This window comes from Oryza brachyantha, chromosome 12 (assembly GCF_000231095.2).
Source record: "Oryza brachyantha chromosome 12, ObraRS2, whole genome shotgun sequence".
Lineage (NCBI taxonomy): Eukaryota > Viridiplantae > Streptophyta > Magnoliopsida > Poales > Poaceae > Oryza > Oryza brachyantha.
In genome coordinates this window covers 14,579,105-14,595,855 of record NC_023174.2, presented here as the reverse complement: position 1 = coordinate 14,595,855, position 16,751 = coordinate 14,579,105, and the positions used below count along the sequence as shown (strand labels likewise).

General features: G+C 45.2%; 3 protein-coding genes across 3 annotated transcripts; 2 read left to right on the top strand and 1 right to left on the bottom strand.

The window, feature by feature from the left end:
- Positions 1-1,415: 1,415 nt before the first annotated feature.
- LOC102709514 lies at positions 1,416-4,267 on the top strand. Its single transcript, XM_006664084.2, has 3 exons — positions 1,416-1,963; positions 2,557-2,904; positions 3,019-4,267. Exons 1-3 carry the CDS (start codon positions 1,517-1,519, stop codon positions 3,643-3,645), a joined length of 1,422 nt encoding a protein of 473 aa, XP_006664147.2. The 5' UTR covers positions 1,416-1,516; the 3' UTR covers positions 3,646-4,267.
- A 5,226-nt stretch (positions 4,268-9,493) lies between these two features.
- Positions 9,494-11,092, top strand: LOC121056032 (classical arabinogalactan protein 9-like). The gene is made up of 2 exons (XM_040529736.1): positions 9,494-10,240; positions 10,677-11,092. The coding sequence occupies exons 1-2, from the start codon at positions 9,584-9,586 to the stop codon at positions 10,770-10,772; spliced, it is 753 nt and encodes a 250-aa protein (XP_040385670.1). The 5' UTR covers positions 9,494-9,583; the 3' UTR covers positions 10,773-11,092.
- A 1,003-nt stretch (positions 11,093-12,095) lies between these two features.
- Positions 12,096-15,898, bottom strand: LOC102709229 (probable protein phosphatase 2C 78). Its single transcript, XM_006664083.3, has 4 exons — positions 15,359-15,898; positions 14,338-14,705; positions 13,237-13,473; positions 12,096-13,138 (listed from the first exon to the last, which is right to left on the bottom strand). The coding sequence occupies exons 1-4, from the start codon at positions 15,630-15,632 to the stop codon at positions 12,872-12,874; spliced, it is 1,146 nt and encodes a 381-aa protein (XP_006664146.3). The 5' UTR covers positions 15,633-15,898; the 3' UTR covers positions 12,096-12,871.
- Positions 15,899-16,751: the final 853 nt, after the last annotated feature.

Here is a 16,751-nt window from a genome sequence, read left to right as displayed (position 1 = left end):
AGCAAAGATAATTAGAGGCACTCATGAAAGCTAATTAAAGTGCTTTGAATCTAATCTAATCTAAGTAGGATTATACAAGTGGGGAAGAAGCAGCTGGAGACAGGGAGCAAAAGATCCTGTCCGTCCAGGTGAGAGAGAGGAGGGGGTGAGTGAGCACTGCGTGCGTGCCACGTGCTGCTAGCTAACGGCGTCAGTGGCTTTTCCGTCCCCGGCATCCGAAGCTTCGCTAACGGCGCCGTCTTGGGACGGCGTGCCAGGCGTGGGGCCCACGCCGGCAGCGCTGCCCAGTGGGCTACGCTCACCTCACTAGGGTGATGGGTGGCATAGGCTCCTCCGCCTTGTCATTTTCTTTTTTTTTACTTTTTTTTTCGATTTGCAAGTCATTTTCTTTTTTCTTCTTTTTTTTTGAGATCGACAATTCATATGTTGGAAAATTCTAAGCCGCCCTTGCATCACTATCTACAGTGGTAGGTGGTAAAAAATAATTAAATGTTTTTGTTTTCCTGGGAGGAATTGATTATAGAAAAAATGTATCTCAGCAAAAGGTTAGTGGGTTTAGTTTTGCTTTTGGGAGTAGGTTAGGTTCCATTTTGATAGCTATAGTAACATCGTCTACATGACTAGGTGTAGTCACCATTTTTGGTTTTATCCAAAATATAATTTAGATATCATAACACAATGTCTTGAGATTAGTTGCCTTGCATATGATAAGATATTATCATGCTACGTGCTCTATCTATCACTAGTATCAAATAGGAGAGCTTGAGCAAACCATTTCATACAGTAGATTTATGGTTACTTGTCTAAAATCCTCCTCATTGAATATTAAAAGCTCATGATTCATGAATATATTAGACTGGAGTTAAACCAAAAACACACCATCATTTAAACACCTCTTACCAAAAACACAACAAGAAAACTATATACAATGTAAAATATACATACATAATACAAATAGATCTCTTATAAAATCAGAAAAGCCCCAATGGCAAAGAATAAAACAAAAAAAACTCAATCCCTCCCCACCGGTTTATAATAGGCGACGCTATTAATTTCTAAACATAGGTTTGACCATTTCTATTATTTAAAAAAGTCACGTAATTATCATTTAATTTGTTGTAACCGATTCAATATTAAATATATTTCAATTACAACTCATACTTTTATACACATACACAAATATCTTAAATTAAACAAATAGTCATATATATATATATAATTATATATAAAAGAAATCACCAACCCAGCAACCAAATGAAGCCACCGAATAGGACCATGGGAAGAATACAACAAAGGAGGGGAGGAAAGGGAGGTGAGCTCACCGAGGGCGGTGACCGGAATCAGTGAACCGCACTGGTGAGCGTATAAGCCCCCCGCGGCCTCGGTCACCCACGCACTCCGCGCCTCCATTCTGCTCCCCCGCCACTTTCCCGCGCAGCCCCCTCGCCTTCCCGCGTATTTACAAACAGGTCCCTCCGCGACTCTCCGGAATTTACAAACAGGTCCCTCCTCCGCCATGGACGGCGCCACCACCGCCACCACCACCAGGAAGCAGGGCTTCTTCTCGGCGCTGCGGGAGGAGGTGGCCCGCGGGCTCTCCCCCGCCCGCGCGCGGCGGAGGTCGGCGGCCGCCGAGGTGGCGGCGGCGCTGCGGTACGCCGGCGCGGGGGAGATGCTGGCGCCGCTCATGGAGGGCCCGGATCCGGAGTCCGGCGAGGGTGGGAGGGCGGGGTCGGCGGCGGCGGCGGCGAGGAGGGAGGGGTGGGGGAGGTGGGTGAGGGGGCAGCTCGCGCGCGCGCCGTCGACGGCCGGCGCGGCGGTGGCGGCGGCGACCGGCGGGGGAGGCGCGGCGAGGAGGAACGACCTGAGGCTGCTCCTCGGCGTGATGGGCGCGCCGCTCGCGCCGGTGCACGTCTCCGCCGCCGAGCCGCTGCCGCACCTCAGCATCAAGGACACCCCCATTGTAAGTGGAAGCGACCCGTCGTCTAGTTCTTGCTCACCTCCGAGCTGAGTGTTCAGTCCGAGTGCTAGCTAGCAGCTGCTGCTTCGGTGAAATTCTCGAGTGGAAAAATTTCGTGCCTTTTTTTCTTCCTCTCTTGGATTGTTACTGTGTAGTGGAGTACTAGATTTGAGTGTGTTCTTCGATTAATTTATCTCTAAAGGTGCCACCTTTTTAGCTGGTGGTGTTGGATAATGGGTAATTTCTTTGTTTTCCCAGTATAAAACCTGCTGGTTCGTTAGGGAGAAACAATACCAAAAAATGGGTTCTTGATGTGATGTTTGGAAGACATGCATTTTCTCTGCGCATGATAGGATTAGGATATGACCATGGTAAAGATGGATTTCCTCATGTAGGGTTCTAATTTTACAGTTAGTGGCTATTTACTTAAGGAAAAAAAAAGAGGAACAGTTTGGTGTAGTTTTAAATGGGGTTGTTTTGATGTGAAAATAAGATTAACCTTGCACCTTTTGGGTGTCAAATGAGCTGGCCATTATGGAGTAGTAGCTGTTTAGCAGTGAGGTTCTTGATGTGTGTTGTACCTTTTGTTTTTGCAGGAGACCTCGTCGGCGCAGTACATTCTGCAGCAATACCTGGCTGCCTCCGGCGGGCAGAAGCTCCTCTCGTCTGTGCGCAACTCCTACGGCATGGGCAAGGTGCGCATGGTGGCGACCGAGTTTGAGACCGGCGGCCGTGTCGTTAGGAACCGCATGGCGGCACGCACCGCTGAGTCCGGCCGGTTCGTGCTGTGGCAGATGGCCCCTGAGATGTGGTACATCGAGCTGGCCGTTGGTGGGAGCAAGGTGCACGCCGGCTGCAATGGCAAGCTTGTGTGGCGCCACACTCCATGGCTCGGCGCGCACTCTGCCAAGGGTCCTGTCCGCCCTCTCCGCCGTGCACTTCAGGTACAAGGAGGAATTAAGAACAGGTTTCACCACCATGTCTGTAGGTGGCGCTGTCCAAATGTCCCTTCTATGGTGCAATAGTCTTTACCAACAACTTGTTCTTTGTCCCTGCAGGGCTTGGATCCTTTGACCGCGGCAAGCATGTTTGCTGGTGCACGGTGCATAGGCGAGAGGAAGGTGAATGGGGAGGATTGCTTCATTCTGAAGCTGTGTGCAGATCCAGAGACGCTAAGAGCGCGCAGCGAGGGGCTTGCGGAAATCATCCGGCATGTTCTCTTTGGGTATTTCAGCCAGAAGACCGGCCTCCTTGTCCATCTTGAGGACTCACACCTTACCAGGATCCAGTCCACAACCGGAGGGGACGCGGTTTACTGGGAGACCACCATCAATTCGTTCATTGAGGACTACCGCCCGGTGGAGGGTATAATGGTTGCGCATGCTGGGCGCTCGGCTGTGACCCTTTTCCGTTTCGGAGAGGTTGCCATGAGCCACACCAAGACTCGCATGGAGGAGGCATGGAGCATCGAGGAGGTTGCGTTCAATGTGCCTGGCCTATCCATGGATTGCTTCATCCCACCCACTGATATCAAGTCTGGATCCATCAGTGAGACCGTTGAGCTCCCTCATGGCGAGAAGAGCAAGGCCGGTCTTCTCCCATGCCATAGTGCTAAGGTCGCTGCTCTGGAGAAGGCAGACGATAATGTTGCATGGAGTGGAGCCCTGCAGCGAGATTTCAAGTGATTTGTGGTCTGTTCATAGTTGCTTCTTGCAGTGCTACTGACTCGTTTTGATGGTTGTAGGGGTAGCAAGAAAGAGCTAAGGGAGGATTTGGAGCTTTGCAATTCCAATTGTCCTCTGTAAATAGGAAGCTTAAGGCATTCACATGGTCTTCCATATCCCTGAGGAGGCCTTGTGTGAAGAATCCTTACCTATCTTATTCAGATATATGGTAGTAGGTAGTCGTTAGTAACTTCTGGCGTTTTTTTTGTCGGTGCCTCATGGAAGAACCAGGGGTGTTTCTCCTCCTGCATCCAACCACGTGGTAAGGGTCATGGTGGTGGTGCTGTTCTTTCACTTACAGCAAATACTAATTATCAGAGCCCAGCAAGGAAGAAGGATTTCTTTGTTGGCAATCAAGAGTGATTTCATTCTGATTAGCGTCCAGTGTGCTTTGAGTTGGTGATAGTCTCTGGTCAAAACTAACTTTAGGTGAAAGGTTAAGAATTCTGAATTGTTGTTGCTCTTTGTTTAGGGTATCATCATGGGTCTGGTTGTTTTTCCCTGTCCTTCCTTCACATCTCTCTTTATTTAGTATGAGATGGTGGTTGTATTCTACAGAAGTTGATGTAAGCCAGAACTTCTATGAATATCATGGAATGAATTGCTTCTTTTTTGGTTATGGAGCTCATTTCTCCCCCACTCCTGCATGCTAAAGCAATGATGTTAGCTTTTGAATGTTACATTTGTTAGTTGTATAATGCAACATCAATGTGGCTTTTGCCCCTCTCTGCTTGCATTCAGCTTTAGTATGCTGTATATGCTGGGGAGTATGATTCATTAATATGATGGCATGGTCCCCATGTGCTTCACCTCAGGTGCTGTGATGAATACATGTATTTCTTTTCTTTCTTATGAGGTGTAATTAGCTTTGCCACTATGCTATCCTTTTTGTGCTCCATTCCCTGAGAAGCTTTCAGTGTTCATCAGCACCATGGGTGCCACCACCCCTCTCATGCCATTAGCATTCAATCCATTGATGGGTCTTGCAACACTCTCTTTCCTCCTGTGAGATGGAGTAGTTTTATTCTTAGGGCTGTGTGTTCTTCTTGGGGAGAAGAGATCAATGTCTCTAGTTAAAAATTGTCACTGCCCTGCCTCAAGTCTGAACCTTCTCAGACCCTTCTGACCTGTCCTCTCTGGTCAAATTCTTGTAGATTGGAGCCTTGCATAAGTCTGTACTACTTGTTGGAGTTTTGAATCAATCAATTTGACTCTAACTTTCCCCAAAATTCATATAACTCACATCCTCCTGCTCAAAGGCCTCCTCACGAACACAGAATTTTTTTTGGCCTAAAAAGGTTCATACTTGGAATGGAACAAAGTAAACTGAACATCCCCTCAAGCATCACAGCTTAGCCTAGTTTGACAATGAAGCCGCCTCCTAAACGAAAAAAGGCTATATAAAAGAATACCATTCAAGAACAAGCTTACTCAGCTAGCCAGCAACAGCAAAAAGATAGCACACCAAATTATTGCATGCCGTTTAATTGATTCTTCATTTCCACACGGTTTCAACCGGACCCTACATCTCCAAACCAAAGAAAAATGGGCAAAAGATGCATCGCTGAAATCAATCAAACTCACATGAATCCAGCGAGTTTTTGCAGCTTATTTTCCTTCTCTGAAAACCGTTTGCTGCATTTGTGTTTTTAAAAGTGCAGGAGGACCACGCTCCATCCACACTGCTGTCACAGGAGCACTCCAAGGTTGTTAAGATCAGAGGGAGCACTTTTAGACTTGGACTTTGAACAGCAAAAACACACAATCAATTATGGAGAGGTAGGGCACTGCATTGCTCTCTCTTTTGACTTGGTGAGCTTAAAGGTGAAGTCTTGATCAAAAAGTTCAGTAGAAAAAGTTGCCCAAGACCTCACACACACACACACACACACACACAAAGTTGCCACCTTTACTCCTCTAGTGCAATTGCAAGGTACTTTGTTCAGTAACAACACATAGTCCATTCCATGTCATGGCAATTGGCAATGGCATCTCCATCTCAAAGGCTGAGTGTCCCAGCTGAGTGGCTGACAAGAGAAAGAAAATTACTTGTTCAGAAATGATCTGAGATTACTGTACCGAGAACAGTCGGTCAGAGATTCATCAGATCAAGAAATGCTGCAGGGTAAGAAGGAATAAAGATGGTAACTGAGTGTGAGTGCAGCTGAGTTTCTGCAGTCACTTGGTGTAAAACTGTAAAGTGCAGACCAGTTTTTATGCAGAAAGGTTGGCGATACAGATTGCAGGAATGTCTCAGAAGGTGTTATTAGGACGTGCAAGAAGATGCAGAAGAGTATCATGGCGTCCTGCAGTCTCAACTTCACCAGACTTAGCTAGGGAAGAAGCTTAAAAATCTCTCAGTTTTTTTCTTTAAAGAGAATTGATACCTCATCATATTAAGCTTTCGGATAACGAGTTCATCGACACATATAGCCTAACATGGTATCTGAACCGATTATCGTAGTTCTAACCTATAGTCGAGTCTCCACATGAGGAGGAGTGTTGACAAGTGGAAAGACCTGAAAATGGAAGACACTACTTTTGACAAAATAATTGGTGGTGCTGGGAACTGAACAAAACGGATCAAATACAGAAGAAATGGTGGTAGGAGAGCAAGAACAGATTCTTGTGCAACTGGATAGCACTAGGGTTGTAGCAGTATCAAGTGCTACTACTACTATAGTATACCATGGAAAAAAAAGATGGCTCTACCTACTGTTCTTGCAGATGACGCCATGCACTGATAGCTAGCTAGCTGGAGGCCATCTTGAACAAATGTTTGGGAATTGGATCCTATGACATTCCTATCTGGTCCAATGTTTTTGTGATGAGCTGTGCTGTGCTTCAGACTCCACTGAAGGAATCATCACTGTGAAGGTCTGAAGGAAGATGGTGAAAATGCAGTTTCTTCAGAAAAAAAATAATGGCTGACAAAAGTTTACTTCGGAAAAAGAATGTCAGACTTGTGCAAGTTCATCTTCAGCTTAGAAACACCTTGTTCCTTTGTGTCTTCAGCATCTCCCAATCCATTGAGCTTCCAGCACAGTGGACCAAATTGCCAAAGTATCTCTGTATCCAGTTCCTATATACAATTCCATAAAGTCTTCACTTGCAAGTTAACTGCAACAGAATGCTGGGTGTTTTAATCATGTGAAGCGATAAAAATAACATGACAAAACATGAACGAAATCAAAATACAGAGGAAATTAAATTGAATACTATTTTGCAACTGGATAACACACAGAGTACAGTGATGGACTAGCAAAGAGGGAAGCTCAGTAACATTGGTCTGCTCTTGAAGCTAGAAGTGCAGTATTGGGCTTCCAAAGGCCTATCGTACATGGGCCAAAATAGGACAACTTACTTTGTACTTTGGGCCTTAGAAAAAGACACACCTAATCAGCTAATCTTACCTTTTTCTCCTTTTCACCGACTTCACCGTCCCTACATGAGACCTCTCCAAAGGCTCCAACATTCCTTGCCTCCTTGGCACTTAAGTGTTGGCAACTTAAGGGCTGTTTGTTTGGATGGACTAATCCATAAGTTCATTTACTTTAGTCCTTTTTAGTCTCTAAAATACTAAACAGGAGGGATTAAAAGAGACTAAAACTATCAGGTCCATAAGTCCCTAGGGGAGGTGCTAAAAGAGACTAAAGGCCTATAGTACACCTACTCTACTACTCTAGATCTATAGCTATCTGTGTCGTGTGTGATGTATACTATTGTGTAGGTCATTTAATGATGTTTTAGTCTCTTTTAGTCCCTCCAAACAAACATGGTAGGACTAAAAGAGACTTATGTTTTAGTCCTAAGACTAATTTTTAGTCCTATGACTTATGAAAACAAACAATCCCTTAAGATAAACAAAGTGATGAACTAGCAAAGGAGAAAGGTTAAAGCCAAAGCAAGACATTAACTGTTAATAACATCATCATCTCCCCTCTTTTGTGAGTGAGAAAATCACTGTGCTGTCTTGTGCGAATCTACCTACACAAACTACCTCCCCTGAATTATTTTTCCTAGTAAGAAGAAGTAAAGGAGTAAATTTTAGATAGCTGTAGCTATTTTGTCGAAAAATTATCTGACCTTATGTAGACATTTCAAATAATAGCAACAATAGTATGTGATAATTTTAGAAAACTACAGATTTCTTTGTCCAGCAGGTTTTGGGCACACCTGTCATTACCATATAGGGGTAAAGTTACAGTTAGTAATAAAACTGCTTGCTATTATTGCACTTTGTGGAACATCTAAATTTATACTACCTTCGTATCAAAATATACACATTTGTAAGTTGTTTAGCAAAGACTAAGTAAATGTTAAAAAAATATCTTTCAGTAATCATTTTTTGAATTTTGAATTAATTATATTCCTTTTCTAAACATTTCGTAATCATTGAACGATTGAACTCATGAGTATCAGTAAAGAAATAATTATATTATAATATAAAATTTAAATAATGAAATACTTATATCTCAGAACGGAGCAGTAATATAATACTTTAATAAGATAATTGTAGTTATGTGATTTTCACTCCCTCCAGCAGACAATAAACTGCAACACACAGGAATACTACTACCTTCATATTTTTTTTATATGATGCCGTTAATTTTTAGGTCCACGTTTAACCTTTTGTCTTATTCAAAAAATTATATAATTATTAATTATTTTGTTATAATATGATTTATTATTATAGTAACTTCAAGTATGCTTTATAATTTTGCATATTTAGATATAAATTTTGAATAAAACGAATGATTAAACGTAGAATCAAAAGTCAATAGTATCATATAAAAAAATATGAAGGGAGTACTACTATGTAAGCGCAAGTTCAATAGTATAGCCAACTACTGGATCCAATTCTTCTGTAGCCAATATAATAGCCAATTCATACGATAGTTACCTATAAACCATATACTAACATGTCTCACCTATCATACACACACTGCGTATTGGAGTCCGTGCTGCAGCTGGCTATAGATCTGTAGCTCACTGCTCTTCTCTCTCGTCTCTTATCTTATTAAAATATATTTATAACCAGCTTATAGCCTGCTATTGTACCTGCTCTAAGGCCCTGTTTAGTTCCAAAAACTTTCTCAAAAACATCATATCGAATCTTTGGACATTTAAATAAAGCATTAAATATACATGAACACTAAAACTAATTACACAATTATGGGGAAAATCACGAGACGAATCTTTTGAGCCTAATTAGTACTCCCTCGGTCCAAAAAAAACGAATTCTCCGGTTTCCGTGTCTAACGTTTGACCATCCGTCTTATTTGAAAAATTTTTAGAAAATTAGAAAAAAATTAGTCACACGGAAAGTACTATTCACGATTTATCATCTAATAAAAACAAAAATATCAATCGAAAAAATTTGAATAAGACGAAGAGTCAAAAATTAAAGGTAAAAAGTGAAAAATTGGTTTATTTTGAAACGGAGGGAGTATATGATTAGCCATAAGCGCTACCGTAACCATTATGTACTAATGATGGATTAATTAGACTCAAAAGATTCGTCTCGTGGTTTTCAGACGGAATCTGAAATTCGTTTTTTATTTGTGTCCAAAAAACCTACCAACATCTGGTCAAACATTCGACGTGACTTTTTTAAAAAAAAATTGACAACTAAACCAGGCCTAACAGTGACGAAGAAAAGAGAGAGAGCATTTGGTGTGGCCCACACACGGTGAGCCAGTGAGAGTGAGCAACACACAGAGGGTAGTGCCTGTGGGCCCCACTGCTCAGTGCTTCTCCCAGTTCTCACCACTCCTCAGTGGCCACTGCATCACTGGTTTTTATTTCCTCTCCTTGTGGAGTGAGAGTGAGAGACTGAGAGTGAGAGTGACCAGGACCAGCTTCAGCTTGCACTTCTCCTAGGCTCTCGCTCACTGCCATGGCTCGCCTCCTCCCTGCGCTCCTCCTGCTGCTCGCCGCCGCCTCCGCCTCCACGGTGACCTCCCAGTCCCCGGCGGCGGCGCCGTCCTTCTCTAGCTCCGGCGCCGCGCACTCACCCGCTGCCTCCGCCTCCGGCCCTTCGTCGTCGTCTTCTTCTTCCAAGAAACACCGCCACATCTCCACCTCCCCCGCGGCGTCTCCGTCCCACTCCGGCACCAAGCTCACCTCCCCGGCGGCCTCCCCCGCCACCCACTCCCCTTCTCCCACCCCCTCCGCCTCCCCCGCCGCTGCCACCTCCCCGTCGCCCACATTGCCGCCTCCAGCCACCGCGCCGACGGTGTCACCCCCCGCCCCGGCCCCGCTCAGCTCCCCGCCTCCCGCGCTGCCCCCGCCGGCGCCCGCCCCGGTGCTGTCCCCTCCGTCGCTCGCCCCCGCCCCGGCATTGTCGTCGCCGCCTCCGGCGGCCCTCGCGCCGGCGCCAGTCCTCGCCGCGGCCCCCGCGCCGTCCGCAGCCGTCGACGTTCCGTCCCCGGCGCCGGCCAAGGAGCCGAGGAAGAAGCGCGTCTCCCCGGCAGGCTCCCCCCTCGCCGCCGCCACCACCTCCGCCGGCGGCGGCCTCGCCCCCGGCCCCGGCCCCTCCGCCGCCGACATGTCGGTACGTATCCCCGCACCATTACTACTACGCATGCACGTACGTACGCACGCACGGTGCATCGGGACCGTTGATGAGACGAAGCGAGTCGATCTGGGCCGTCGGATTCCAAACGCGGCGCGGTCAACCAGATTGCATGGCCTCCACCTCGCGTCCGCCCCGCGCGCGGCGCGGGGATATCGAAGCGCGGGTGGTGGGTCCCGCGTGTCAGCGAGTGCGCGTCGGGTCAAAAAAGAATCGATGCTACGTGGGCCCCGGCCCGCATCGGCAGCCCCGTTCCGATGACACGTGGGACCCATGGAGTGGCCCAATAATAACTCCGGTTAAATTCATTTATTCCTTTTACAGTACATATTATTATTACTAGTACTCTTTTATGCCGTTTAACTATTATTAGTACTGCCTCTATGTGTGACTGAGCCGTGGGGCCCACCTGCAGAGCGACGCGGGCGCGCGAGGGTACAGCTACAAGGCGGTGGGGGTCGCGGCGGTGCTGATGCTGCTGTCACTGACGGCGGGCCCGGCCTTGGTCTGAGGGGGGCGGTGGGGCCACCTTGTCAGAGGGCCACTGCCACTGTTACTGTTTGTCATTGCAGCTGTAGAGAGAGAGAGAGAGAGAGAGGTGTAGAGCTTGAGATGGCTACTTGACAGTGTCAGTACTCGATCAGTGTGGCGTTTTGTAGTGTTATTACTTGCTACAGTATGGTGTTTTGTAGTATTATTGTCTGCATTGATCTGCAGCACATTGTTACTGGAGTACTGCTCCCCTACCTATATGATGATGATTAGTACCATATTACTGTGCTTCTCAATAATCCCATCTGCAGTTCTGCATTTGATGGAATGGAAAATCTGTTTCAGGCAGCTGAGATCGAAGGATCCAAGAATTATTAGATTTTATAATAGCTATTTAATGATATAAATAAATAGTTTAACTAATGAGAAACTTTTATACAGTTGTGTATTTTTCAGCTTGGAAAGTGTGTTCATAAAAATCTAAAATCCCATCATTGACAGCAGGTTCCCACTCAAATCAACAGTAATTGTCGGTGACCTCTGCTTGACTTCTTGATGTGAATGTTCAGGATAGGCTCTTTGCTTGGTGCAGCTTCACATTTTGTTATGTGTGGAGTGAACAACTGAACACTGCCCAAGGCCTTAATTTAAGCAGAGATTAGGTACAGTTAGTAGTCCCAATGAAGAACAATGTGAGTACTCCATACAGTAGTGACCAGTGTTTGTGTTTACCAAACCAGCCTGTGGATTTGCACTTGCAGACAGGTGTATTCAATTTCTCTTGTCCCCTCTGCACACTGGAAGATGCAATGGTGTTAATGTGATTACAGTTGGCAATTTTGTTTTCTTGCAGATGTGCTAGGCTGCTGCTGCGGCTGCTGCTGCTGTAGAATCTCTGGAGGACTGGACCATGAAAGGATGAAAACCACTACACCCATAGGAGGAGTAGTAGTAATACACATGCCTTCTCAGATTTCTTCTTGGAATGTTTGGAAGGAATTTCTACATGCACAATTGTACAAGGATCTCTAGGATGCTGACAATACTGGAACCAGATAATGACACTCCCCATGTCTCAATCACCTCTGCTTGGCTCCTGATGGTGGTGAGTGGTGACCACCACTGACCTGTCCTATTATATGGAAATTAGAAAAATGTAAACACCATGATAAAAGTTGTTATTCTGGTATTTTGATATATAGTGTACTGTGTATATATAGATGGAACCTGAGTAACTGACTAGTAGTGATGATCTTCAGAAAATATATTGCTCTTGATCATCTCTACCCCCTCGGTCCAAAAAAGACCAATTTACAAAGATAAATCTGACCATAGTGTTGTTAGTGCTGTTCAAATTCATGCTCATAAATTTATTTTCTTTTGAGACAGAGAGAGTAGATATAACCGTTGGGCTCACAGGAGATTACAATATCATCTGACTATACAGATGCAGGAGTAGCTGCCTAGCAAGCAGTGAAACAAGAAGAAAACACCAAGCCTGCTAAAGAGAAAGTCACAAAAGCTGGAAAGCACTTCTTTTGGTGACAGCTGACAGCCAGCCCATGCAGCCATGCTACTGCATCTGCATGCACACAACACACACAAAGCCAAGCAATCTCAGGTTTTCTTTCTTTCTTTCTTTCCTTCCTTTTTTTTTGGGAATCTTGAACCCACTTCTGAGTTCAGACCCATTCACAGTGTTCAACACATCTTCAGGATCAATGAAAAACAATTCTCGGCTTGCTAGACAGGCAAAGGAACAATCTTTAGATTTCCCTTTTCTGTTTGGAGGATCAGTCTTTGATGATTATTCCCCCCCCCCCCCCTTCCCTCCCTCTCCAGAAACATCACCTTGCTTGGATATGAGACATTCGCTGGGAGTCTAGACAGTTTATACAAATCCAATATGTACAGAAAAAGAAAAGTAAAACTTCAAACCTCTAAGTACATCTCATGTTTATGTATCTTGGGTGAAAGGTATGTTTGGCTCAATGTATGGGACAGAAAAGAGAAATTCACAATTTTCTGTTACTTCTCTTTTGACTACGTTTACTCTTTTTTACTTCTCTGAAGACACAATCCTAACCCACAGCGGCACAGTGCCATCCATTGCAAGATTCAGCTTGAGAGGGTGGTGTGATCCACCTCATCTGCGCTGCCGGAGAAGATGTCCACCGGTGCATTGGTGAACCTAAAACTATTTCTGTTACCCAACATAGGCTGCACACCATGCTTGTGACGGTCAAGATAGAGCACAACAACTGTGATATCGTCGTGGAAATGCCGCCTCGTCCCTCTGTCTATATGTTTGATGTCAGTGTATCTCATCTCTCTTTTCCTTGCAGCCTCAGTCAGTGCTGCTCTCACCAATCGCTTCGCTATCCCCTATTGAACACAATTTCACACAAATGCATCAGGATTTGCATGACAGTGTTATGTAGTTTAGTTTTTCACCATGAAGATTTAAGCAAAGCATAGCTTACTGCTCTGGGATTCTTGAAGACAATATCCACCGCTGCTTTATCAGTTAGCTGCTCCCACAGACCATCCGATGCAAATATCAAGAATAAGTCTTGCTGCCTCAACTGGTGTTCTTTGATTGATGGTTCAGCCGTCATGACAGGCCGCTTCAATGGGATAGGACAAACAGATTGCCGGAATTTAGGATCTCTGGCGAATTCAGGCTTCTTCAGGTAGACGTCTCCAATTGATCTGGAAACCTGAAACGATGAAACAGATAATGTTGATATGTTAAAATAACTCAAATGCAAGAAAGCAGATAGGGCGAGTAACTGAAAAAGTTTTAGGAAACGTGGCAAAGCATATACTGATGATCATGGATGCAATCAACCGGAGTCATTCTTTTAAGGCAATCTAATATTCCACTAGATCGATTACCGTGAGGCTCAAGAAAATAAAAAAGGAGATACTTTGCACGAGCATGTCTTTACCATAAGGATTAGCCACACTACACAAGTTATACTACTTAGTGGCTTTTCAGAACAGGATATATTCCTATGGTCGTATCAGATACAAGAAATGCTTTACAAAAGAAGACTGAAATCTATGTCATGATTTCGAGAACTGATGCATCAATGTACATTGAACATGACGCGAAAGCGGCATCAGAATTTTATCTAGCAAACAGGAATATTGACTTTATCAGAGTAACAAATTCAGGATATCACATGAGACCTAAGGACACAATAAATATGTAACTTCGCTAGAACTTTGGATTGCCTATAAGTTTCAGGGTGAATTTAAAGCTTCTATTATGAGTTGCCATGATAAACAGTTGAATCATATTTCATCGGGGCTGGTCAGGTGCGAACACTCCCTTAAAATTAGAATCAGGCCTAAAAAAACATTTATCATGACGTCTGAAATAACAAGAGGCAAATTTGAATTACTATGTTGCTGAAACTAAGCATCAGAAACCTGCAATATGCTTGTTGCACCACCTTAGCTTTTGCATGAACCTTTATAGTACAAGCCACTAGCCGGATTACTTGACTGTGCTACAGAAGACTGGGAATAGTATGCCACATATATACTACAAAGATGCCGATTAACAGGGTACATACCTGAATGATGCCCTTAATCCTCCAAACTCCTCGGGTATAGACGACTATACGCGAATCATCAGGATGCTGATCGGTGAGCTCCTTTCTGACCTCCTCCTCTGCAACATTGTGATCATTGGATAGCCTCTCGGCCACTACCTGCCTGCCGTCAGGTCCCCGACGGCCAAGAACGGCTCTTGAGTCCCCTAAATTGGCGACATAGAGAACATTATCGGCAATTGCTCCGACGAGGCAGCATGAACCAACTGAGGCAATCTGTGGCTGCTTGATCCAGGATCCCTTGACCAGTTGCAAGAACTCCTCCTCGGTGGCATGGAATGCCCTCTTGATTGCGTCAGTGGACATGCCACCTTGCTCAGATGCAAACCCTGCTCCGATTCAGTGGACATGCATCGTTAATGCACCTTGATGGTGAGCATATAACTTGACTGAATTATGATCACGTCTTTGGTCAAAATAAGTCAACCACAAAATTCATCTCATCATTAATAGATAGCACAGTCTAGCAAGTATTACCTTCGTTCCATGCTGTAAGATTTTTTGGCTCTCTTTTTGTTCGTATAAATGCTAATAAATATAGACGCAGGACCAAAACATCTTATAACATATAATGGAGGGAGTACCATAATTGAACACTATACAGGTATCAACAGAACTGGACCAAACAAAGCTTAATTCACAAACTCTAAGCTAAACCTTCTTTTAAGTAAACGCTAAACCTAATTGAAGGGACACAAAAAAATAACTGACATGGTTAAGTTAAGCAAACTCATTTAAGAAGATTAATCAAAAGGGAAAAAGAAAAAAAAAAAGAGAAAACAATGTTCTTCTGAACATTATCGGTCAGAATTCAGAAATGAAAAAAACTTAAACCTACCAAGACATTATTACTCACTGATTGGCACTATGCCGAATTCACACATTAACATGCTAGCAAATAATCCTCTTATTGAAGCGAGAAGGAAAAGGAAAAAAAAAAAGAGGGTGGAATTCATTCAGGCGAGCGAGCAGCAGCACTGACTCTGGAGGTGCGGGAAGAGGCGGGAGGAGAGGAACCGCGACGCCTCCGGGCCGCCGTGGCCGTCGTAGACGCCGACAAAGGTGGCCGCCGGCGAGGTCACCACCTGCCCCTGGTCCTCCAGCTTCGCGTTCGCCTGCGCCACCGCGATGGAGTACTCCCCGGACGCGTGCGGCTTCAGCTCCGCGTGCCACATCAGCCCATCCCCCCCTCCCCCTCCTCCTCCTCCTCCTCGCCCCAGGCACCTCTCCGCCGGCCGCGCCAGCCACCGCAGCATCGCGCCACCACCGCCACCACCTCGAAAGAATTCCCCTTTCCTCGCAAAGATCGCCGCTTCCTCCTCCTCCTCCTCCTCCCCCAAAACTTCCACCGAATTTTTCCCCCGCCAACGCGAGATCGAATCCTTCAACCTCCCCTGCGCCCCAAACAGCGCGGACTCGCTAATCTTCGATCAGCTCGCTGTCTTCCTCCTATTGTTAGGCTAGGCGCTTCCAAAGTCCAAAGCTTCCACCTTTTTTTTGTTCTCTCCTCTTCTTCAGATGCTTCTCCTGGCCCGGCAGTTGGCAGTTGGGTGAGGTCCCACTGAAATGCAGGGAACGACGACCGACCGGCCGTCCGATCGGCTCTCGCGCGGACACGTGGACGGCCCATGTCATCGTATCTCGACCGCGGGAATGGTGGGCCCGGGGAGACTGACCAGTCAACGCGGTGGCGGGGCCCAGGTGGAGACGAGTCGCCGTGGCGGGCGGGTTTGACCGGCCACGTCGCCGACGGTCAAGCGAGCCAAGAATGCTGTTCGATATGCACGCCCAGCCCTCTACGATTTTTTTAATTTTTTTAAAAAATAAAAAATAATTTCATTACTAAAGCTCAAAGAAAAATATTTTCGACATACGAACTCTTTAGCCATGCTAAAATTGGTGCCGTGGCAAGACCACGCTTCCACGTAAGCTGCTTGGCGTGACAAGACAACACAAGTCTTTCACAAATACTCAGCGTAACGTTGTTTAGTCATGCCAATGTTAGTGGTGTGCTAAAAGGTTTATACAGTAAAAAATATTTTTTTTCGAGATTTAGTAATAAAATTATTTATTAAAAATATTTAAAAAACAAAAAAATTGCGCTCTACCTAGGCCCGTATAAAATACCGTACTTCATTACGTGTACACGTCCTGTACCTACGTATGCGTGTATTTATACTTATCTACACAACAGAATCCGTAGACAGGTATAGGTGATAGAGATGTGGAGGAAGTTACACGGAGTCTGTTGAGAAGGCGACTCTTCTGTGAGCATGACAAGAGATCTTTGCTCACTGAATTTCGTCAGGTATATCGATGCTCATGCTACCTCTGAATGTCTGAATTCCAGTTTTTCTCAGGTGAGTGCTTGTAGA